Here is a 25986-nt window from a genome sequence, read left to right as displayed (position 1 = left end):
GCATGTTCTCCCCATGTCTGTGTGGGTTTCCTCTAGGTGCTCTGGTTTCCTCCCATAGTCCAAAGACATGCTGGTCAGGTTCACCCATTGTGTGTGAGTGACAGAGAGAGTGTGTTCCACTGCTGTATGGATGAGTGACCCATTGTAAGTAGTGTATCTAGCAGTGTAAGTCACCTTGGTGAATAAGGTCTGTGGGCTGACAACACTACATAGAGTTCATTGGAAGTCACTTTGGAGAAAAGCATATGCTAAATAACGCAAATGTGTAATTGAGTAAACATTGCTTTGGTGTGTATAGATGGGTGAACGATTGTAGGGAGTGCAGCGTTCATAAGCTACTTTGTTTAAAGGTGTCAGCTAAATACTAGATAATAATCATTGCAATTCACTTTGGAGAAAAGCATGTTACATGAATAAATGTAAGCGTGTTCATTGTCATGAAAATTCATTGTTATTATTGTCTGGAGGTACATGAAATCCAAACCCGGTCCTGGTAAACATGAAGAAGTGCCCTGTAAACTGAAATTGGGGTATTAAATGAAACGCTACATATAGCCAAATTCTTGGAACTGGGTTTTTCAGGCATAGGGTGGCACCCACCTCAGTCTCTGTGTAGTTTGCATGTTCTGCCCATGTTCAGGGAGCCTTGGTGACGTTGAGCACCACATAAGACAAGCAGCACTCCCAACCATGTGTGTTTTGGCTTCTTCCACTGCATCTCGATTGTCTCATAGCAACAAGCATCTCTCAGAAGGAAAGAACAAAAGCCCATGAGGTGCCAGCAAACTGAAAACTGAAACACAACTAGAAAGATAAACCTCCGTCCAACCTCCATTTTGTTCCTTAGTCCTCCACTAGGTTAACTAGCTTCATATGGTGCTTTTTATTCTTAACAAGCCCTCACGGTGGTGCAGTGCTTCCATACAGTGCCAGCCAGGGCTGTGGGTTCGAATGTGACAGTTGTGTGGAGCTGGCATATTCGCTCTGTGCTTGTGTGGCTTTCCTTTGAGAATGGAATTTAATCTGGATTGTTACATGGATTTTTGTAAGGTTATGGACTTAATTTTATTTGTATTGAATATGATGTGTAGGAGGTGTATAGATTTTTGGTGATTTTCTATTTCTGTGTCTGCTGTGTTTTAAGTACTTTATCAACGCTTAAGGTTTTTTTTTTGGGGGGGGGGGGGGGGGGGTCTACAATAATTTGCATTTGAACATACTTCTAATATTCCAAACACCTTCTGAATTAAACAATAAGAACATTTTAAAAGTAGCATTTTTGAGTGTAAGGCTGTTTTGCTATCCCACAGTGCCTGGCCTGTTTGGCCGTAGGTTCGAATCCGGCCCATCGGAGCAGAGGTGGGGATGTCACCTGAACCTGGACAAGTGGATGCCAAGTGTTACAATGTTGTGTAAACACTGATTGTTGGCCAAAACAATTAATTCTTTATGCAATGGCTACAACTCCAACAATTTATTTAACAGTCTACCGCCGGGGACGGTAAGACTGAAGGCCTTTGCGAGTTTTCCAATACACACACCTTTCACTCGAAAGCATCCACTTTCTCGTACAAAATGAACGGTTTCGATATTTTCAGATTATGGTGTTCACCAAATCTCTGCTTGCGGCATCCGAAAACACTACACGGTACAGTACAGTACAGTACAAAAAAGGGAAATCGCACGCAGGCGCAGAGGCCGCAGCTCGAGCAGCGACTACTCCCGCCTCCCCATCGGGCCGCCAGCCGCTCCGCGCGCGCACAATGAGCGCCACAGCTCCCACAGGATGTTCCAAGAAGGGTGACGACACGCTTAGCGGCAGTACGATTGGTTGAGGGGCGGGACTTGCTGCCACTCCGTCGCTCTAGAATCAACTTAACCTGCCCGGAGCAGGTTCGCTTTGGTGGATATCTTGTTGTAGTGGTGTATTTTGCTTCAAGGTGAGCCGCCGTCGCTGCGATAACTCTGAACTGAAGTTCGTTCTCGTTCGGCCTCACGAATCCTGCTTCATACACTCCCTGCCTGCTGCTGCTTCCACAGTTAGCTACCTAGCGAAGTTTGAATACGTAGTGTGTAGTCAGTACTGTACCACTCAAATTTGCAAGCCACACAGGTATCGAAGTGACTAGCAAGACGTTGTTATTCACGAGTTAAATAAAGCAGGGCAGTTTGGGGATATGCAGTGGAGCTGCTTCTCTCTCGGTGTTTCGCGTCGTTCCACGGAAGTCTTCACACAGGTTTTCGCAAACTTGGTCTTGGTTGGATGAGTTTGTACAGACTCACTGTACTGGTTTCCTTCTAACTGACCAGGCTCAACAGGTCAAAAATGTTCGTGTTGCGCTTAAAAAAAGCTGTGTGTGTGCGCGCCGCTGTGCGGTATTCATTACAATCGCCGAATCGGTGAAGTTATGAGCAGAGAGAGAGCCTAGTTTGCAAATATAAGTCCCTGGTTCAGGAGTATTCAGTTTGATTAGTAATATACAGAGTAATAAGCCCCGACGGAACTGGCGGTAACTCTGTGTCGCCCATTCGTGTTTCAGCGGAACGAGTCTCGGCGAACAAAGTTACAGTGATTGACATTCATCAAGTTGCCGTTTTAGTCGTAATATGTAACATAATTGAATTTAGGCCAACAATGATGGCCTCAGGTAATGCTTCAGTTAGTAAGTATTACTAACACTTTTTTTATATAAATAATCGATTAATACGCACTATCCCTCGGCTGAAGAACCATTTGAGCGCCTGCCATCTCTGAATTGGAGAACACCCAGTTCGGCGCCTACGAGCCACAGAATTCCTGACTCCCATGATGCTTAGCGCGAGTCGTGGTGCCAACTTCCGGTGAAAAGTAAACAATCGGATGGCTGGCAGAAGCGCGTGGTAATTATTAACAAGACGGGCAGTCACTGCAGTTGAGAACATATATTAGCAACTTTACGTCGAAATAATCGTAGTGCGCCACTTTGTTTCTGCGAAGGCTGGACTGGGTGACGAGTTGAGGAAATTGTTTTGATTTATTTATCTACCAAATGCTGAGTTTCAATCGTTGTAGAAGCTGTGTTGACGTGACGAGTGAAATTTGAAGATATTGTCATGTGTGCCAGTGTTCGCGTGAGTTCAGCTCGTGGTGAAAGATGGACCTAGGAGGTCCGGTGAGAGACGTTTTGCTTTAGCGCCTCAATTGTGCCGAGACATGATGTTACCTTAAAGAGTTTGAGTTTGATTTGCTGTGTCATTTCAGGTTCCTTCCTTTTTTTTTTTTTTCCCATATTCTACTACTGCTACTCAGTGTTTATATTCTCTCTGGCTCTGCCAATTCTCTATTGGACAGCTGGTAGCGTAATGGTTTGTGTTGCTGCCTTGGGATCCAAAGGTCGCAGGTTTGATCCCCACCCTCCGTCGTACTCTTGAGCAAGGTACTTTGCTTAAAGTTGCTCAGTTAACAATGAAAAAAATACCCAGCTGCGTAAAGGGGTAAATAATTGTAACCTTAACATTATTGTATGTTGCTTTGGAGAAAAGCTTCAAGTAAATGAATAAACTTAAGGGTATGTATACGAGTCCCTCTTGGGGTGTCCTGTTCTGGGTGTGTCCCCTCCCTCTCCAGCCTTGCGCCCTGTGTTGCCAGGTTAGTCTCTGGCTTGCTGCGACCCTGTATGGGAGAAGCAGTTTCAGACAGTGTGTGTGTGGGTATGTATATGAGGCTACCCAGGTAAGGTATCCAGCTTGAGAAGGTGCCATGAGATGAACAAAGTACTTGGAGAGTCATATATCTTTATCTCTGTCTGTTAGTGAAATAAACTCTTGTTCTCTTTGAGTTTTACGTCACTTTGTAGAAAAGTGTCTGGTAAATGAATAAAAGTACTGTAAAGCTTGGCCTAATCAGATAACTGAAGCACCGTTATTTGGTTTCATGAGAAAGGACCTCGTGCTATGAACAGCCTTAATTCAGACCCTATCTGTGTCCCAATTAATAGTAAAAATGCTTTTCAAAACGGCTTCTTTCAATCTAGTCAGAATTTTAAGATTCCTGGTATTGACTAAATACCGAGGGGAATTTCAGAATAAAGGGTGCTTAAAGTTGCTCAGTTAATAAAAAAATAAAAAAAAAAAAAAGAAGAATCCAGCTGCATAAACAAATTGCTAGGGCATTGTCATTAAATATCAGTACATGTTGGAAAGTGAAAATTGACTTTTACAATTAAAGTTTTAATAATAATTCTCTAATTGCATCTTCCATTATAATGTCATATCTCATCCATTTATCCCTCTCAAAATTATTTTGATTGAATTTTAGGTAAATACTGCTTTAACACATATAGCAGCATTTAAGTGTTCCTTTTTCTTATTAATATTTGCACAAAAGTAGTAATCAGAGTAGTTTATTATAGTGGTGTTCTGCTGTTGGAGTTTCTCATGGGCATCAGTCTCAATTCCTTGAAACCCTCTGAAACGGTTTACACCAAGCACATTTATATGTAAAATAAAAACACAGAAATAAGGAAGTTTTAATTGTGAAGCACTTTCAGCTGAATAATGAGGTTTAACTTTTGTATGCGACAAATTGGCACGTTTGGGTAAATTTTAACAAGGCCAAATTATTTATGCAGGGGCAGTAGCCTTTTCACCCCTTTTTTTAAGAATTACCTGTCCCTGGTAAAATTTTTATGCAGTTAGAGTAATTAGTCTTTATTTTAACAAACACCTGTGGTCAAGGCAAATTAAAACATTAAACTGCTTTTACAGTTATTTAGTCATTTATACAGTAAGGTAAACTCCCATTTTGTGGGAGTTAAATTACTATTTTTTTCTTATGGAATAAAAAAATAATTTCTAGACAAAAAAGTCACATTGTTATAATGGAAAATGAAAGGTATTTTTAACCGTGAAAACATGAACATAATTCACAATATTTGTAACAAAATTCTGAATTCAAAGTTTTGAGTTCTCTTTAATTTTATATATTCATTCATACAGTATCAGTAATCAATTTTCCAATTCAGCCTTACAGAGGTCCGAAGTTTATTCAGGAACCATGGTTGGTACACATTTTAGTAATTTAGCTTACAGGATGTTAAAGATATAAAGAATAAAGTTCACAGCTCCCTGCCTGTGTCTTTCATTCCAGAAGGTACGTAGATACCATGCCTTTTAAGGCACACTGTAGTGACAGCAGTTGGTCCAATGGTTAGCAGCACTACATTGCACTTGAAGGATACAGGTTCAAATCCCAACTCCTCCTGCAGTACCCTTGAGCAATTCACTAACCTTAATTTGTGCGAGCAAAGATTATCCTGCTGCGTAAATATTTGTATGTAGCTTAATCTGCTTCAGAGAAAAGTGTCAGCTGAAAGAATTAACATTATTGAATCTGCTGCATCATTTCTGATATTAGATTTACATTAATCAATGATTGCGATTAGTTGACACTGTCAGTGTGATAGGAAGTTGGAAATGGTTCTCCCATATTACCTTACACAAAGCACACACTACTTAAGTTTCTGTGCATAGTTAAATGAATGTATTCTGTTTTATTTATTATATGTGCATCTGAGTGTTTATATATTTATTCATTTAGTTGACGCTTTTGTCCAAAGCGACTTACAGTGTTAACTTACAGTTATTTAGCCATTTATACAGCTGGGTAATTTTACCGGAGCAATTTAGGGTAAGTACCTTGCTCAAGGGTACTACAGCTGGAGGTAGGAGTCAAACCTGTAACGTTTGGGTCCAAACACTGCAGCTCTAACCACTGTACTACCTACTACCCATGTTGACTCATTGGGTGCTTCAGTTTCATCCCACAGTTAGTTTCAGATAAATTGGTGGCTCTGAATTGCCATAGTGTGTGAATGTGTTAGTGACTTTGTGTGAGGCTACCTTACGATGGACTTCCGTCTCACCCAGGGTATTCCCTGACCACCCCTCCATCCTGTGCCTTGTTATTGGTATTCTGTATTAGTACTTTAAAATGAATAATGCCTCAGAAAGATGATGCGCATCATGGGAGACCATAGTCACCCTGTACGGCCACTCTTCTCTTCCCTACCATCTGCAAAACAGCTTAGATCTATTCGAACCCGCACAGCTAGGTACAGGAACAGCTTTTACCCCACTGCTGTAAGAGTATACAACACTAACCAATGTGCTACCTTTAGTAACTAGAGTTGGACTGCTCCATCCAAGCACATTGATAAATTACACTGCCACTTTAAGCATTCTCATTCTCTCGTTCTGAGTTCTGACTGTCAACTGGCATTATTGTTACTACTGTTACCATTATTTATTGCTATTGCTGTTACACTACTCACTGTCATTGTTTTGTTTGTGCAGTTTTTCTATTGTCTTTGTCCATAGTCTGTGGAGAAGCATTCAGGAGGATTTTCATGATACAATGTACATGGTACTTGTATCTATGACAAGAAACTCGAAACTTGAAACTAATAGAGACCAATATGTGGAGGACCTGTATTTTTACATAAATGGGTGTGAGTTTTGAGATGTGAAGACTGCTTTAAAGGTTAAACAAGGTGTCAAAGTCAACTTTATTGTCACTTCCACAATGTTTGGAACATACATCGGCATGAAATAGCGCTTCTCCAGGACCACGGTGTGACATAAAGGACAACGTATAGAACGTATACCATTACTACTACAGTACAATTCACAATAACTGACTACTAAACTAAAAACAATATAGAGATGTACAATAAATGGAAAAGTAAATATATTTCAAAGTTGTAATGCAAGAAAGTGAGTTTTTGTGCAATAATTGTTTGAAAAAGAGGATAGTGTAACCTAATGTAGGTCGATGTGGAATGTACTAAAGAAATACAGCAGCTATACTGGGGATGGACACCTGTTTAAGTGAGGTTTCAGCAGAGACTGTCAGAGACCTGAGAGGACAATCTCTGCAGACTGACTACTTGCTTTGTCTTTTGACATGAGGCACTGATTTATCTGAAATATTATGAGGGGCAAGAACAAGGCACCATACTTAAGTATTTTACACATTGTATTTGAAAGATAACATAAAATTTTAGCACACAAACAGACTTAACGAAGAGCTCTTAAGTTGTGAGAGGGTTCACTGTAATCATAAATTTAAGTTAATGCTTCTATAAATCTTAACTTTGTTTTCAGACTTCTCATTGCACAGTTATTTTCCTGTCCTTTTGAAAGTGCAGAAGTGTAGCGCTTTCTTGATTTCACTATAATCTGTGCTTTTGAACAGCTTACATCTAATGTGGCACAGTGCATTTTATACACTACTAGTGTTCAGAAGGAAATAAACATGCGGACTTTCAGTGGTATATCTATTGCGCGTGTGTTGATTTTTGGCCATCAGCCTTTCAGTTTGCTGCTGCAGTCAATTTAAATGATAAACCAAAAAAGTAGTTCCAAAAGGACAGTTAATTTTTGAACTGAACAGCATTATGCGGTTACGCAAAAACCCTTACCAATATGTGGCCATTGCTCAGGTTTTTTTTTTCCTAGTGTAAAATGAAAGCGATCAGACAACATGTGCCTTAATGCTCAGATAATAGACGTTCCTAAACTTTCAATTAAATTTGATGGCTTACATTCTAAAGCCGCTTGTTGTTCATTGGACCCTGTACAGAATGTTTTTAATTGTATGTTAGACAATGTTTTTAGGTATTGTGAACTTAACAAATTCATATTTAAAGAAAAGCAGCCTGGATTCTATTCAAATCTGCCATTCTTCTGGACAGAAAAACTGATTTTCACACAAAATGGATTTATGTTTTTGAACACAGTATTCTTGTAAAAATGTAATTCAGATTTCTTTTCCAGTTCTAGTGATTGTTTCTCACATTTACTAAAGCAATCTGCTGTATTGTTAACATAAAAATAACGTTGTTTCACTATCTGAGGGTGGCTTATGCTGCTTGACGCGTATGAGAGGCTTAACTCATTTTAAAATATTTTGAAGTGCATTTCACAGATAAACAGGTTGTTGTCTGTGGTGTATTTAAATTGGAGAAGATATGTATGGCATTTCAAGTCCCACATGGATCTGTTCTTGGTCTTGGCCCTTTACATAATACCCTTTGTAGAACTGTCAGCAGATAGAGGTGTTAATTTACGTTGTTGTGCAGATAACACACCATTGTACATGTCTATATTTATGTCCTCAGCTAATGTTTTGTACAGATTTCTCTCATAACTGTTCTGTGCAAAAAAAAAAAAAAAAAACACTACAACTTTTTATGAAAATACCTTTTATTTCATCCATTAGGCTTATTGTTCAGTATAACTGCATTTTGCCCATTATACAGTCATTTTTCTCTTTCTGCAGGTATTCTGTCCTGTCTATCAGCTTATATCAGCCTGCTTGTATCAGACATTTTGGAAAAGTGACACTGTTAAAAATTTTGTCCCTCACAAAGGGTTACAAGATTTAGCAGAGGTGATCTTATATACCCACCAGTCACAAACCATTGACAGGTGAAGTGAATAACATTGATTATCTCTTTATAATGGCACCTGTCAAGGGGTGGGATATATTAGGCAGCAAGTGAACAGTCAGTTCTTGAATTTGATGCATTGGAAGCAGGAAAAATGGGCAAGCATCAGGATCTGAGTGACTTTGACAAGGGCTGAATTGTGGTGGCTAGACAACTGGGTCAGAACATCTCCAAACTGACAGGTCTTGTGGGGTGTTCCCGGTATGCCGTGGTTAGTACCTACCTAAAGGGCAAGCAGCTCTCAAGAATAAAGAAAATAGCTTTTCAGGTGCCAACAAACTGAAAACTAAAACAAATAGGAAGAGAAAACTCAGTCCAAGATCGATTTTGTTTATTAGTTCTACGCTGGGATAACTAGCTTCATATGGTTCTTGTTTATTCTCACCAAACTCTCATGGTGTTGCAGTGGTTTGTACCGGTTCCACACAGTGACTGAGTTGTGGGTTTGGACGTTGGTTGAGCTTACATGTTCTCTGTTTTTGTGTGGGTTTCCTCCCACGGTCTAAAGACATGTGAATTGGTGACTCAGAATGTTCCTTAGTATGCGTACAGTATATGGGCGTGAACAAGTGTGTGCAACAGGCATAAGATCAAAGGCGTACCCGGGTTCATGCCCTATTCTTTCTGAACAGGAGCTAGACCGCCACAGCCCGGCATGGCACACGCACTTATTCATGATGGATGAATGGATGGATGGATGGATGGATGGATGGATGAAATCCCTCACCAGGTAGTCTAGGGCAGGGGGTATGATTTTGGCTACTTAGTGCCATAAGCTTCTACCAACAAAATGATGTTATTTCATAAGAGAACTTATCTCATAAGTCAGAATTGCTGGGTCCTCAATCATGCTGCATACCTGATTGCATTTCAGTTCCATAGAGACAGTTGTTGAATTAAATGGGAATATTAACTTCCTTGAACTAAGGTTTTAATGTCCTTGTGCATAGAGTATATAAGCCTTATTTAATTTTAAAATTTTTCAGATGTTTGATTTAATAAACCTATGGAGAAAAAATACGCTATGTCTTACAGATCTGTATGCACTTTCTCTACTAGTGATCTATGGAAAACCTGGCTCGAAACATACTGACTGAAAGTATCTTATCCAGGCTTGTTGTTTTACTCTCTTGCACAATTTTTTAAAAATCTTTGAACACACAGATCAGAAGTGAGGAGTTAGTCATTGCAAAGCTTTTCAGGGATGAGTCATGCTGCGTTTGCATACTGCCAGTGCAGAAGTGGATAAGGACACTTTTATATTGAATTTACTATGAACTTGTGTGAAAAATATATATATTTTTTTTTCTTTTTTCTGAAATTATAAGAACACTGCGGAGGACATTGTAATGGGCAATTCAGATGCACACCTGGAGCACTCTGGGCACGGACATTAGTTCTAGGGGTTATTTTCTGCTTTTAATTCGGTAGTTTTCTTCTTCTGTATTGTGGCCTCACAGATAAGAAAACAAAGCCGTGGCCAGATGAAACCAGTAGCTTTTCTGTGGAAACAGTATTTGGTTAGTTTTCTTCACTTATAAAGTGTTGAAATATACATTTAATTTTTCACACTTGAGTATGACTGTTACTGCAGAATCATAGGGTGTTTATTTTTCTTTTGTGACAGATGGGCACTCCACTCATCTAGCTTGTACTCCAGTGTACCACCCACACCAAACTTAATTCATGGCAAACCATGATTGATCTTCATTTTATAAATTCTGGAAATGTGCAAACACTTGCTTATTTCACCGAGGAATGAGTGATTGCAAGGATTATTTTAATTTACACATTCTAATATGCATTATATCCGACCTCTTGAACAGGTATTTTCACAATTTGAAATTATCTGCCTTCCATTTGTGTCTTCTTGCTGTAGTAGATATGTATGTGTAATTGTTTTCTGGTTTGTTCGGCCAAAGTATCTGTGAACATTTGCATTGTGGTATATTCCATTTGTTTCTTGCGTAGGTAAATGACATACAATTCAAATTCTTCTGCTGCAGCTTGGCCTTTGTATAATTAAACAGCACTTAACAATAGCTCTGACTCTTGGCAACCTTTGTCTGTAAGGCCTTGTGTAGTAGGTAGCATCATAATTCACCATGTTATAGATTGTGATGCAGGCTTTCGTGTGTTGAAGTGTAGACATTTTCCATTCTAGAGAGAGAATGAAGGTGTGACTTTGCACAGATGAATAAAATGTCACTTTAGCCCTCAGTGTCTCTGGTTGTAAATGCCTATAGTTTATAAGCATCCAGTCCCCCCCAAGAAGTGTCTTTGAAGCAATAGCAACATATTTCAAGGATTGATGTAACCCTCAATATCTAATGTTTGAAATTTAGTAGAAGCTCATCAGTCATTATTTCTTTTAAAAATATTATCCACTGGTACATGCAAGATGAGGGAAACATTGTCTTACTTACCTAACGTAAGACTATTAACAGTAGTCATTACTGGTTTTGAGCTGTTACCCTAAATATTTTGTCCATATGTCAGCGTTATGGAAAATTGAGTAACGTTGAGTCTCCTTTTTACCAGAATGTGCACTTAAAAGCAAATGTATTTTATAATGCAAAATTTGCATAATGGCACAGCACCTGGGCTGTCTCTGAGTTTGCATAGGTTTTTCCACGTGCTCAATTTTCCTCTCACAGTCCAGAGACACTTGTTTCAGGTTAATTGTCGACCCTAAATTGCCTGTAGTGTTTTATTCTGTGAGTTACTGTGTAAGGCTACACTGTAGTAGAGTTACATTGAGGGTGAACTAATTCATCCACTTTGTTTCAAGGATAAGCTCTGTACCACCATGGCCCTGTTATAAACTTAATTAAAAGAGACCATTTCCAAACGAAGAAACTTCCATTCAGAATACATGCCTTGATGTTGAACACCATACAAAGTGATCAGCCTCCCTGCCAGACATGGCATGGCTTTTTCTGTGCATCTCATTTGAAAGCCTTACCTAAACCATAAAGTGGGGGGGAAACAAAACCTGAAGGCAGTAACATGATGAATGAGATTTTATTTACTATTCTGTCACAGGTGATTTTTCACTAATAGCTTACCAGAAAGGGGTAGCAAGCATTACGAGTGTTGTCTACAAGTAACTAGAATAATTACCAGTAATATCTGTTCATGTAGCATTTTAATAATAATCTTTTATATAAATTAAAAGCAGCTTCTCAAACTATGGAGTTATATAATGACATACAAATCATACATATGTTATGGGTGACAGCGAGTAGCGCTGCTGTCTCACAGCGCTTGGGTGGTGTGAGAGAATGTGGGTTCGATCCCCACTCGGTCTGCGTGGAATTTGCATGTTCTCTTCGTGTCTGTGTGGGTTTCCTCCCACAGTCCAAAGACATGCTGTTCAGGTTCCCCATAGTGTGTGAGTGACAGAGAGAGTGTGTTACGCTGATGCATGATGAGTGACCCATTGTAAGTTGTGTATCTAGCAATGTAAGTCACCTTCATGAATAATGTGTGTGGGCTAACACTACATAGTATCCATTGGAAGTCACTTTGAAGAAAAGTCTTTGCTAAATAAATAAATACAGTGTTATGATTTACACCACTAAAGCAGTTTACACTAGATCAGTCTTTTAAAAAGTACAATTAAAAAAAAACACATTTTTTCAAGAGAACCAAGGTGCCACAGCATTTGAAGGTGAGCTTGAAGCAGAGATTTTACAGCCAGATGCCCTTCCTTAAATTAACCCTCTCAATGGGTGAGGGGACAACAGAATTAATCCATTATTAAAAGTCACTTGTCCAGTGCAGAGTTGCAGTGATGAAGAGACCAGTCCATCACACTCGCTTGCTCACTCAATCACACATGCACACACTTTTGGCAATTTAGGGTCACCAATTCACCTGAAACACTTGTCTTTGAAATTTGGGATGAAACCAGTATACCTAGAGGGGAAAACAGAATGGGAAAAACTTGTAAATATTGCATAGACTGTGTTGGATGTTTGAAATTGCAGTGCAGGAGCTGTGAGACACATGCTGTGCCTCACAAGAACTACAGAATCAACAGAAAGAAAAATGGTAAGATGACTGATGAGGTAAGGTGTCAGAAAAAAACAGGCATGCATTTTTATGTACAAGTGCTTCTGAACATGTTGGTCTTAAGCCTGGTTTTAAAGGTATCCATAGTTCTGATGTTCTAGATCAGGGGTCTCCAACCTTTTTGTGAGTGAGGGCTCCCTGAAGGAATAAAATAGTCTAGAGGGCTACTTGTTTGATGTACTCAAAAAATATATAATTTGTTATAAACCCTATGGTGCTTTTGTAACTTTCAATTATTATGTCAAAGGGATAATGAAATATCTTGATATCCTGGCATAAAAAATGTTAATGATTTCTCACAAGCTGTTTTAATATTTTTTATTAAGCAATCAATCCTGGGAAATATTCCAAGAAAATGTATTGAAATATGTACAGTTATCATTTTTTTCTTTCACATTGCACCGAACACATTCCCCTACAGACTCATCACCCTGGATGAAAACCATTTTGCACAAACCAAAGTCTTTCTCCAGTTGCTTCGTTAACGTTCGCTGACATAGCAGTGACTCGTCGTCTTGCGATTGTGTTCGCCCCGAGCTGAACATGGGAGAGTGCAGACATGATTTCATCTCCCTTCTTCTTGTGATCTTTAAACAGTGTTCGCTATCACAGTCACATAGCTCACTTGACAATTTCGCCATCCGAGAACGATTTTTTGTGTTTTGTCAAAAAATGAAGCTTCGATTGCAGCCTGTGTGTGACTTTTTAGCGGGTCTGGTAAAAAAATTATTGCTGCCTGCTTAATGTTGCTTTCAACTAGTTAACTTTTTTCTTTTCTAAGTGATGTACCTGGTGGATAACAAACTGCTACTGAAGGTCTTGTGGAATCATTGTGGTGAAAATGTCTCTCCGCGTTGGATACCACGATGCCAGCCTCGGCTGAGGCATACACTTTTGCCTCCTTTGTGACGAAAAATTCTGTCTCCCACTCCTCGTCAAAGTAATAAGTCTTTTTGTTTTTTGCAGGATCTGGTGCACCATCAGCCGTAATTAATCCTTTGTTGTTTTTTGTTATAGTTGATTTCACCTTGTTTATGCCGTCAGCTCGCTACCACCTCAACTCAGAGCCTATGAGAAACGTACGCTACGTACGTTAACATGCGTAGTAAACTATTTCAGTTTTTTAAATGATGATTTTATTTGATGTTTTAATGTTATATGAAATGTTAACACTTTTTCATTTTTTTCTAAGTATAACAAAAAAAACTAAAATCAATAATTAAAATTGAGCCTATTTTATAGAACGTGCTTGGCGGGCGACTCACAGACTACATGCGGGCTACCAGGTACCCGCGGGCACCATGTTGGAGACCACTGTTCTAGATGTTATTTTGATTTAGATTTTCTATATGTTAAAAAGGCAGGAATTTTGCATGTTTGGTGGTGGGGGAAATAAGTGAACCTTTTGTGGTTCAGAAAGATATCAACAGTGAGTGGACAAAATAACAGAAAAGCCCAACAGTTATATTAATATGTTCATATCTAGGACCTAAGAAGGAGTAAAGACACACTTGTATTCAGAAGAATTTCAGTCTTTTTGGAATGCAGTCATTTAAGTCCTGAACTGTATGCTGTGGGATATTGTACAGTTATTTAAAGAGAAGCCTCCAGTTTTTTGAGGGATGAAGGAGATGGAAATATATTTTTCACTCTGAACTCAAATTTCTCATAGAGGTTTCATGATCATTAGATCTAGTGAGGCCATGGAATGTATTTGGCTTTGTTGTAGAATATTATCATCATGGAATGCACCTAGTCCTGACCCCATATTCCATATGATCATGCAGAGCAATCACCAGCCCTAATGATTTCCATGAGATGGGTCCATTACTAGGAGCGCGGTGGCGTAGTGGGTTGAACTGGGTCCTGCTCTCTGGTAGGTCTGGGGTTCGAATCCTGCTTGGGGTGCCTTGCGATGGCCTGGCGTCCCATCCTGGGTGTGTCCCCTCCCCCTCCAGCCTTACGCCCTGTGTTGCTGAGTTAGGCTCCGGTTCCCCGCGACCCCGTATGGGACAAGTGGTTCAGAAAGTTGTGTGTGTGTGTGTGTGTGTGTGTGTGTGTGTGTGTGTGTGTGTGTGTGTGTGTGTGTGTGTGTGTGTGTGGGTCCATTACCATTGTGGGTCCTCAATGTTTAACAGTTGGCAACAGACATTGAGGACTGAAGGTATTGTTTGTCGTCCCCGCCCCCCCCCCCCAAAAAAAAAAAAAAAAAAAAAAAACGAAAGTTGTCTGGATATAGGAAAGAGGGTGTGAGATGGCTCATCAGACCAAATTACTTCATTCCATTGCTCAGAGGTCCAAGTGTTGTGTTCCTTAAAACAGGTTATGCATGTTTGTGCATTGGCCTTGGACACAATAAGTTTCCTAGTGGCAGTCCTTTGTAAAGCTTACAGCACAGTTTTCCTTGAGACTCGGTGGCTGGTTCAATTTTCTGGTATTATTTGAGGTTGTTCTTTTGTTGGCATTTAGCATCTGTTCTGTAAGTGTCCATCTCTGGGTGTTGATGAGCTTCGACATGCAACCGCTATTCCTCTTTCAATGTAGTTTGTCCATGTTTGGTATATTTATCGTTATTATCGAGAATGTTCCCATTGACACTTTTTTTTTTTTTTTTTTTTTAAAAATTGCATTTTTAACTAGTACACCTGCAATTTAGACACCGTCTGTTTGGTTGAAAAGGTACATATAAAACTGCTGATTGTCACAGTGCTTTTGTAGCTGACAAATGCTGATAAATTGGCAATCAGCCTAATGTGACTTACCTTTGCAGCTACATTTTTAATTGTGATTTAGTTACTCCAAACTTAAATTCTTTTTTCATGTGAATTTTTCTGTTGTTTGTTTGCTCTGTATTTTTCCTATATGAAATTAACAATGAGTTTAAGAACTGTCTTTACAGGCATATCTTTGGGAATGAATTAGGCTCATTTTGCAAAGAAGGCTTGTATTTCCAGAGCAGTTCTTCCAGCAATATTACCTCACCAGTGCTCTTTTTCTGTGGCTTTTATATGGCTTTTTTTATGAAAACCTTTATTAAGTAATGAAATTCACCGCTGTATTGATTTCCTAACAGCAAGTTGATATAAAGATACACATAATATAGTAGAAATTATTAGTCATGAAATGTAATAGAAAAATGGGGGGGTGCGGTGGCGCAGTGGGTTGGACTGGGTCCTGCTCTCCAGTGGGTCTGGGGTTCGAGTCCCGCTTAGGGTGCCTTGCGACGGACTGGCGTCCCGTCCTGGGTGTGTCCCCTCCCCCTCTGGCCTTACGCCCTGTGTTACCGGGTAGGCTCCGGTTCCCCATGACCCTGTATGGGACAAGCAGTTCTGAAAGTGTGTGTGTGTGTGTGTGTGTGTGTGTGTGTAATAGAAAATGATTATGAAATATTCATTTATAAATGACCTAATAAAGATGTAAATCTCTATTGTATCTCTTATTGTATAATATTGTAAAGTATTACATCCATAATTTTTATTCCAGCAAACATTTTTTTTAGCATAAACTTAGATTTGGGAAAGCAATATCACTTTCTGTTCAGTGTTTTATGGAAAACTATACATTCACTCTCATAAATGGCAAAATGTGCATTATTCCTTTCATATTAAATCACAGCTGAAACCGCCACCCTGTTTGTCAGTACAAATCGGCTACTACGAAACACCTAAGTACAAAAAAACACACTGAGCTTCACATTTTGCAGAGACCCTCTATATGATAAGTAGCCTGTCGTGATCATCATACTATAAACAAGATTAAACATTACTGCTTTCCAGCTGATATATATGGAAGGAGTGGGTGTCATAAAGTTACAGTCAAAAAGTGAGAAAGGTATGTTCCCACCAAATGTTTGCAATAATGTCATCCCAAAATGGTAGGTGATTAGTAGCCACAACATAATAGAACAGCTTCAGGTATCTTAATTGCATTGATAATGTCATTTATTTTGTCACATACGTTATGTATACACAAGTGTAAAGAAAATGTATTCAGTTTTTTGTGCCACATCCATTGATTCTTCACTCAGATGGCACAGAAATACTTGAAGACTTTCTTGTCTTAAGTTACTTCAGTCATCAGGGTAATAGCCACAAAAAATGTTATTCAAAGGCAAGAATAAGTTTGAAATTGTGCTCCCCCCCCCCCCAAGTCGCTGTTTACAATGCAGAAATGTATAGAAGTTACTCAGTTTTAGTTTGTATTGACACACATGCCTCTACAACTCAGTTGTATTCAAAGTTTGATAGAATGTAAGTATTCCTAATGAGTTTTGTCTGGTGTTTTCTCTTTGGTCTTTGTGACAGGTTACATCAGTTTCAAGGGGATGACTGAGCACATTCACAATATCAACGTCCACAATTTCAGCAATTCTATTCTTAAGACACTCAATGAGCAGCGCAACCGTGGCCAATTCTGTGACGTAACCATTCGGATTCATGGAAGCATGCTGCGAGCCCACCGTTGTGTCCTGGCTGCTGGGAGCCCATTCTTCCAGGACAAGTTACTCCTTGGCTACAGTGATATTGAGATCCCCTCCGTGGTGTCAGTGCAGTCCATACAAAAACTGATCGATTTCATGTACAGTGGGTTTCTGCATGTTTCCCAGTCAGAAGCTCTTCAGATCCTTACTGCAGCAAGCATCCTGCAGATTAAGACTGCTATTGATGAGTGCACCCGCATTGTTTCACAAAATGTGAGTCCTGGAGATATCAAAGGCATCCCTCTTAATTCCAGGGACTCAGGACAAGAGATCCACCACGGAACTCCAGAGTCTGAGACAATGAGTCCTGTCAGCGACACAGATTCCGTGTATATGCAGCTTCACTTGCAGCAGACTCTGGAACGTAACTTCTCTTGCTCCAATCTCTCACTGCAGAACAGCCCTCGGGAATGCTATGGAGGAGGAGCAGTCCTAAGCAACAGTGGTTCTTCTGCGTCCAAGGAGAAGGATAACAAGGACCGCATTAATGAGCGAATGCAACAGTCAGAAAGGTGCCCCTCCACTCAGGAGACCACCCATTGCCGCAAGCAGCCTCGACCAGTGCGCATCCAGACAGATAGTGTTCAGAGCATGCAGGAGACAGAGGATTATGGCTGTCGTGGCTATAACTGCAAAGAGGGTGAGGAGTGCACTGATGACACAGATCAAATGGAGGAAGCTGAAAATGAATCCAAGAGTGAAAGCTTTGATTCAGGTTTGAGCTCATCGATTTGCACTGAAAATGTCCCTGCAGAGTATCAGTCAATGAAGGGCTTTAGTCAGGGAGGGAATGAAGATTGCCCACAAGGAACAGTATCAGAAATTCTCTGGGAGTATCCAACACAACCTGAAGTTAGCAGCTGTTCCCCAAGGCAAACAAATGATGGGGAGGACATGACTAGGTCCCAAGATGAAAGTGACTTCAGTCTGGTGGATGAGAAAATAGTTTTGCAGTCTCCAAATAACCGTACCATATCACAGTCAGTGCCTAGTGCCCAAAATTATTCACATCAGTCTGTCCCATTTGCAAGCAAGCTAAGAATGCCACTAAATCTGGCCAGCAATGCCCAGGTCATCGGCACCACTGGGAACACCTATGTGCCCACCGTCTTTGCCTCAAAGTCAACCAGCAGCGACAAACCCTTCCTTTTCAGCCTGCCACAGTCCCTGGGGGGTCAGCAGCCCCAGTTCATGGCTGTGCCACATCCTAGCATGCCTCCGTTTTCTACCCAGTTGCTAGCTCAGCAGTCCTCAACACAGCAGAAGATGGGACATTCTGGAGGAGGTACTGGACAAGGAGAAAAAAGACCTTATGAGTGCCCTCTGTGCTGCAAAACTTTTACTGCCAAACAGAACTATGTCAAGCACATGTTTGTTCACACTGGTAAGTGTTAACTTTTCGCAGCACTTTACTGAGGAACAAAAGGTTATGAGTAGGGCGTTCAGATCATTCATTTTATGAAGTCGACAAAGAACAGTAGGGAACTTAAGCATATACAGCAGCTATGTAAAGATTGTCCCCATTTTCACATTTAAGTTTCTTGCATAATGAAATCAAGCTGGATTTATCTGGGAGCTATTGCCCCACAACAGAAACTACTCTTGTCAGACTATTAAGAGTAGCTAATTTACCCATTATATGTAATATAAAAATACACCCACCTGGGTATTCTTACTGGAGCAATTCAAGGTAAGTACCTTTCTCAAGAGCGCTGTACAGCAGCAAGAGTGCAGTTGGAACCAGGAACTTTATTGCCCCAAATGTTATAAAAATGAAACAGAGCATCCAGATAAAACCAATGTGGAAAGCACACACACTGTTCCACATATCAACCCGCATCCAAAGCCACAGCCCAGGAGCTGTGACAAAGCAGCTTTTCCCACTATGACTCTCTGCCACTCTTTATCGTAATTATGTCAGACTAGCTGTATTTGGTTAAGTCTCTACAAACACCTCCAAATGCTGCAGTTTTTCACCATTTTGTTGCAATATGGGACCTCTGAGGTTGGATAGAGACCATTGGTGAACAGCAATTCTCAAATAATTCTATAGGTTCTTGATAGGACTGAGGTCTGGGCTTTGACCAGGCATTGACTTTGTTTACATATTTCTTTATACACACACATACACACACATATAATATATATATTTTAAACCCACATCAGTCTCATTTTTGGAAACCTTGGTTCATTGTGCTACTGGAATATAAATCTTATGTCCTAGACATCTTGCATACTGCAGCTTTCTCTGCAGAAGATTTTTGCCAAGTTCCAGTCTCTGAAACAGAAGTATTTCCTTTTTATTATACTTCTACCACTGTTTTTCACAGTACGGATAGATGTCTTTTGATGGTGTCTTATCTTATGCTTGCACTAAATATAGCACCTAGCATTGAGGCCAAGATTTCTGACTTGGTCACATCAAACTGTATAATCTTTCTCCATTTGGCCTGCATGCTTTTTTGACAACATGAAATCTCTATCTTGAAGAGTGGTTTCCTTTTTTCACCCTCCCATAAAACAGATCTGCAAAGTATATAACCTCTTGTCACACAAAAATGTTTTGCTAAAATGAATAAATGTAAAGTTTCCCCCGCCTTTGCCATGGAAGCCTGGAACTGACAAGCCCTGTAGGTCCTCAGTTGTTGGAGGCTGGCCTATTCTAGACAAAATCACAATAGTTCCTTATTCTGTTTCTGAATTAAATTAAATAAAGTCTTTGAAACTTTAATATATGTGAAATACTTCATTAACACTAGATTTAAGTCATGATATGCAGGTCTTGGACTCAGTGCTTGTTAGGGTGTCTCTTTAGGTAATGTTAGGTGTTTCTGGTTTTTTGTGGGTGAATATGGATTGTTTTGAATTAACGTAGATTAATCCCGTTTGGCATTTTAGGGGAGAAAAACAGGTAGTGGTTTCAGTTTCATGGCTACATGCTTGACTACTTGCTGCTTTCAGAATCATCTCGTGCTGTAATCGTCCAGTTACACTCCACTCAGCATTTGCCTGCCTTCTCTCTGGGTTTCCCGTCCCCAGGTATACGTGAAAGAATAACATTCTCTCTGCCACTATTTAATATTGGTGAATATTATTTGGAATTATGGACTTTTAGTTTGGAATAGGTATTGGTATCAGTGTCTTGTTTCTCACTGCCTTTTAGTCTCATGTCTCACTATAATGCTCAGTTTAACCTCTGCTTGCCTCCTCTTCCCAAGGACACTTGAAAGGATCACTCACTCTCTTTTCTTGCTCCCAAGCTGTGGAATCTCAAAGCAACTCAAAATGGCGCCGCCTGAGCGGCAGCTTGCAACAGCAGCTCCGTGAGTTTGTTCTTATTTTAAAGCTGCTGTGCATGTGAATTTCCCTGCAGGGATTAATAAATTACCTGTCCTATCTATTCAGAATGATGTTCTGTCAGCATCAGGTGTTATACTCTTCTGATTTTCTGCCACCTTCAGAAGACTTAATTTTTTTTTTGTTACCCTCTTGGAACTGTCCAAACTTCTTCTCCGTCTTGGTCATAAGCTTTTTCATTGCATCTTACTTTTTAACCTTACTTTTCTTTGTTACTTGACTTCTCCTACATGGTATAGTGAGTAAGTTCTGAGACTGACTGCCATGTCCTGCTGCGTATCACAGCAGCCAGTATTAAAACTTATTGACTGTACCACGTATAACCTGTTCCTATTGTTTTTGTCCTTTCTTGTGTAATGCCTACAATTGTCTTATCTAGTCCTAGGTTGATTTCATCCTGGATCAGTTTATCTTGTAACCTTGTAAGAGCGTATTTGTACAAACCGTCTGTAAGTGAAATTAGGCAAAAGAAGCTAAATAAGTACACACAGTCATCTTCCCTCGTTTTCAGTAACTTTCAGATTTGTTTTTAAAAGGGTCCTTCTTTTCAGGCTCATTTGGAAATTCATTAACCAGTTGTAGGACCTTTTTTTTTCTTCCTCCCCCCCCTCATTAAATCACTTTGAAATACTAATTATTAAGTGGACTAAAGACAGCTAACTTAAAGGCACAATGTATTTAAAAGCAAGGATGAATAGTTATAAAATTGTCTATTTGCAGAAAAGCTTCAGTTGTTACTGTATTTTGGATTAATCTCTGTATTCCTGAGAAAAGTCACATTTGATTCCGTAATGTAAAAAAGTGAAAAAACCAAAGGGGTTAGTACTTAGAGCTGCATGGTACCCTCCACCCCAAGTTACATTCTAGTTTGTCATTTGATTTAAAACATACCAGTCATATACATAATGTTCTTAACTTATTACAGTTCAGGTGGTAAAATATCGGCATGTACTGTCTTTATACCGAACTCCTGTATTGTCTTGACTGACTTTCCCAGTCATGTTTAGGACATTCAAAATATACATTTTAATTTTGTTTTTGTGTGAGCCATTTATTTAACATGTATAAGGGCCTGTTTTCGTGTAAAGGTTAGAAGGTTTATATATAGGATTGCAACAGATGAGCTAGGGAGATGTTACTGTCTTATTAGGATTACCCTCATATTAACTAATGGCAGGGAAAAGAGGTGGTAGACTGCATAACAAAGGAGTGCAATTGAACGAAAGCCATTTATATGAACCTTTTTTTCCTTCTACCCCATTGCATTTTTTCTTCCATATCTCATCACAAACTGAAAAGAGCCTTTACACAGCCTTTACTCAATTAACTATGAGACAATGTAATAGTAGCCCAAAATTACTGTCTTTAATATCTGGAAGGCCAAGATCAGTGTGACAGTGTATAAGCAGAGGCAGTTAAAGTCAGAGTTCCTGTGCTGGTCTACGTTCTTGTCAGTATGAAAAGAGGAGTGATTGTAGCTGTAAGGCAGTGCTGTTTCACGTTCTAAGGAGTAGATAAAAGGACAGCAGATAGACATTGTAAGAAATTACATGGCCAAGCTTTTCAATCCATAAGAAGGGATCACAGCGCACAGTTTGAGATTATGCAGAAACAGAAACTAACAGTTAAATGTTAATCATTAGATCGTTCTTTCCTTGTTCGTTGTGGGGGGACGGGGTGGGGTCCACTTAATTTCAGGGACCATTTTAACGACTTATAGTTTCCGTTAAGGAAAAAGGTCTGGGGAAAAAACAAATCATTTTATTTTCAGGTCATTTAGTCAGGCTGTATTTTTATTGTTGTAAAGACATGAGTTGTAGAAAGAAAAGCGCTCACAGTACATTTACGTTACATTTTCATTTATTCATTTAGCAGACACTTTTCTCCAACGCGACATACATCTCATAGAAAATACAATTTGTGCATTACATTAGGAGAAAGAGACTGTGATTCTTAAGTACACTTATACAAGTAGATGCATAAAACTTTACCAGAATATCGCCAATTCCTAATCACCTTTGCAGTGTCTTTTTTTTTTTTTTTTTTTTTTTTTTTTTTTTTTTGGAGATGCATGTCAACATTTACGTTACATTGCAGGAGTAGCTGTGTGAAGGATTGATCCGGGCATGATCATGAACATTTATACCTTACGGGCCTGAACATTTATACCTTACATGAACTTAAGAAATCATGGGCAAAGTGAGTCTGGAAGAGGTGAGTTGTAAGACCCTTTTTAATGTGGACAAAAATTCTGCAGTACCAAGAAACTCCGTTCTTTACCTTTTGTGCGTGGGACCACCAACAGTAACATACTTTTTCTATTTTGGTAATTCTTATATTTTATAAACTGTTCTGCACTGCTCATCAAAGAATATTCATTGCCTTTGCAGTGGTCTTGTAGCCTTTCCCAAACCTTTTAGAGATTGTTAGTAATGAGTTGCTTATAGTCTTTTACTTAGGTTTCTGGAGAAAGTGTACTTTTGTAGACTTAACTTTGGTTTATTTCCCTTATGCTTTAGTGCATTTGTAAAAAAAAAAAAAAAAGAAATAAATTATTTTTACTCTATTACATTTGTCACCCTGTTCTAGTTTCTTTGGATTTTTCCCATGTAATGTTTTGCCTTTCCAACCAGTCAGAGCTGCTTTTACAGTGAACGAGTAGCAACACCTCTTCGCTGTCGTAGTATTCTGTGGATTTCATTGGGCAACCTCAAGTGCCAGTCACAATTTTTCCCTAAACCAGATTTTCCCCTAATTCAAGTAAAATTTACTGCAAACCCTCTTGCTTCGACATCTCCTTGCTCTCAGTTGTTTTACTGTGAACTTCATCTGTCTTGGGGAATTCTTGACCAGTCACTTTACTCTCAGGTTTCACCCTAACCCTTTATTTACATCCAAGGTCATTTTTGAGCAGTACAAGTGATGGCAGAACTAAGGTGAAAACGTAGTATAGGAGTAACTTTATGAAATAGTCACCCCCCCCCCCCCCCCCCCATATATTTACAATTCATGGAAATGGTATTTAAAGGAAGAAATCTAAACTTGTTCAGGTTAGAACACTGCAACTTATTTAAATACTGTCAAAGGGTGCCTTGCGATGGACTGGCGTCCCGTCCTGGGTGTATCCCCTCCCCCTTCGGCCTTACGCCCTGTGTTGCCGGGTAGGCTCCGGTTCCCTGTGACCCCGTATGGGACAAGCGGTTCTGACTGTGTGTGTGTGTGTGTGTGTGTGTGTGTGTGTGTGTGTGTGTGTGTGTATTCTTCGTTTGAAGTATTTGATTTGCTTTTAACTGCTACTGGAGGGTTGCAATTAAGCTGTCCATTTTAGAAGTAAGTTTTAAAACATTTGAAAAAGTATATTCGTTAATACGTCAATCCATACACCAATTAATGTGCTAATTGTATATGCCTTGTCAACCAGAGAGTAATCTTTAGCAGAGCACAAATGTGTGTGACAAGATGATTTTTTTTCTCTCTCTCTTTTTATTATTTCACTTTACTATACATAAAACTACCCAATGTAGTTGTATGACAAATGGTTGCCTATGATAATGGTACAAGCAGATGTTTTAATACTGATTTTGTGCACTCATTTGACTTTTATTGTAGTTCATTGTTGAATGTAACCTTTGAATACTGTAAGAACATCTTGCCAATGTACTACAGGCAGTCCCCGCGTTATGAACAAGTTCCATTCCTCAGTCTGTCTTTAAGTTGGATTTCTACGTAAGTCGGAACAGTTAGGCACAGTTCATATCTAACGTCAGTTAGTCAAATGTTTGTCTTAGTATACGGTGTATAGTGTACCTTTCTCTACATAAAAATCATTAAAGAAACACTTCCAGATACACTAAAACATCTTTAATATAACAATACTCTAATAATAAAACAATGTATTGATAATAAGGATGATGACAATAAATATTACTACAGTATTTAGAGAGAGAGGAGGAGAGAGGGAACTGTGTGTGTGTGTGTGTGTGTGTGTGTGTGTGTGTGTGTGTGTGTAGGTGTAAAAAAACAGAAACTTTAATGTTCGCTTTTCCAATGTTCATTGGCGTTTCACCTTTTCCAGATCGCTTTATTATTTACGCTTTAGTTTCAGTCGTGATCGTTTCCTTTTCTTTGATGCATCACCATCACTTGCATCACATTTATGCTTTGGTGCCATGATTAGGACGGTAAAAAAGATTAAAGCCAAATCCAGTAACACACGAGACACTGTTAACAGCAACGTGCTCCATGTCATACTGAGTGGGCAGGAAACTGTGTGTGTGTGTGTGTGTGTGTGTGTGGACCCAACTGCAGAATCTTTATTGTTGGTATGCAAGAGAACAGGTGAGATTTATGGTCAAGGATAGGTCTGGGTTGTCGATGCACAAGCATAGGTCTTAGAGAGAATCCGATGTAGTCGAGGAGGCAATGCAAATGTCAGGATCCCTGGATTTTGGGAATGGGGATCGAGGCTGAGGGACTTGGAAAGAAGGGTAGGTTGTCATGAGTTCGCTGGAGAGACAGGTCCCTCAAATGAGATTCTGCAACCAGCGTGTGCAAGTGTGGCTTCTTTACGTTATACCCCGCTGCTCTGATTCCAGGCAGGTGCAGACATTCAGGAGGAGGTCGTAGGCGTGACAGTCCAACTAAAAAGAGCAAAGTCTTTGTCCTGCCTCAGGCTCACAAGCCAACGAACCGCTGTAGACAAGCAATGTTTTGATGGGTATTGCAAAATAGTGCCTGTTTGTTATTACAAACCATTGTATGTTTAAAAAAAATATATATATATTTTAATATAATAGGCTTTACGGGGGTGGTTCGTAACTCCAGGCTGTACATAAACTGGACTTTCTTAATCTGTAATTAAGGTAATGCCTGTAGTAACGAGAGCAAGTATTTTCATTCCAGTCATACTGTTCCTGGTGGTGTACATGAGCATTATAATAACATGTATTTGTTTAGCAAACCATTTTCGTTGAAGGTAGCATTTTCCCCTCACAGCCCCTCGGTTCTTCCATGATGCTTCCAATCTTGCCCACTCTCTGTCTAGTTTGCATGTTCTCCCCATGTTTTGTGTGGGTTTCCTCCCACAGTCCAAAGATCTACAGTTCAGGTGGATTTTGGAAAATAAATAGCGTCTGGCTTTCCTTGCGATGGACTGGCACCTCGCCTAGAGTGTACTCCTCCTGTCCTTGCACCCAGTCATGCTGGAATAGGCTCCAGACAGCCACGACCCTGATAAAAACAAGTAATTGATAAAAGTGAATGAGTTAAAAATGTAGGGGGGCGCAGTGGGTTGGACCGGGTCCTGCTCTCCGGTGGGTGTGGGGTTCGAGTCCCGCTTTGGGTGCCTTGCGGCGGACTGGCGTCCCGTCCTGGGTGTGTCCCCTCCCCCTCCGGCCTTACGCCCTGTGTTGCCGGGTTAGGCTCCGGTTCCCCGCGACCCCGTATGGGACAAGCGGTTCAGAAAGTGTGTGTGTGTGTGTGTGTGTGTGTGTGTGTGTGTGTGTGTGTTAAAAATGTATGAAAATAGCAATGTGTCAAAGTTTGAATAGGCTCTGCTCTTTGGTTGCTCTTTACTGACAAAGT

At 39.8% G+C, this 25986-nt stretch overlaps 1 protein-coding gene across 10 annotated transcripts in view; it reads left to right on the top strand.

The window, feature by feature from the left end:
- LOC108942090 (zinc finger and BTB domain-containing protein 20-like) overlaps window positions 1–25986 on the top strand; it is a 104079-nt gene that overhangs the window by 70950 nt on the left and 7143 nt on the right. For 6 of the 10 annotated variants that reach the window (XM_029255412.1, XM_029255411.1, XM_029255410.1 and 3 more), the window contains one exon: window positions 16871–18430. In XM_029255412.1, coding sequence (XP_029111245.1) covers window positions 16891–18430 — 1540 coding nt within the window. In that variant the 5' untranslated portion in view covers window positions 16871–16890. Of the gene's footprint in view, window positions 1–1864; window positions 1941–2830; window positions 2881–2917; window positions 3153–15981; window positions 16398–16870; window positions 18431–25986 lie in introns of those variants that run through there. The other 4 variants (XM_018765169.1, XM_018765172.1, XM_018765171.1 and 1 more) reach the window with 4 other exon arrangements.

Source organism: Scleropages formosus, chromosome 10, assembly GCF_900964775.1.
Source record: "Scleropages formosus chromosome 10, fSclFor1.1, whole genome shotgun sequence".
NCBI classification, from domain to species: domain Eukaryota; kingdom Metazoa; phylum Chordata; class Actinopteri; order Osteoglossiformes; family Osteoglossidae; genus Scleropages; species Scleropages formosus.
The sequence above is the reverse complement of the archived record's forward strand: the minus strand, read 5'-3'. Positions and strand labels throughout refer to the sequence as shown.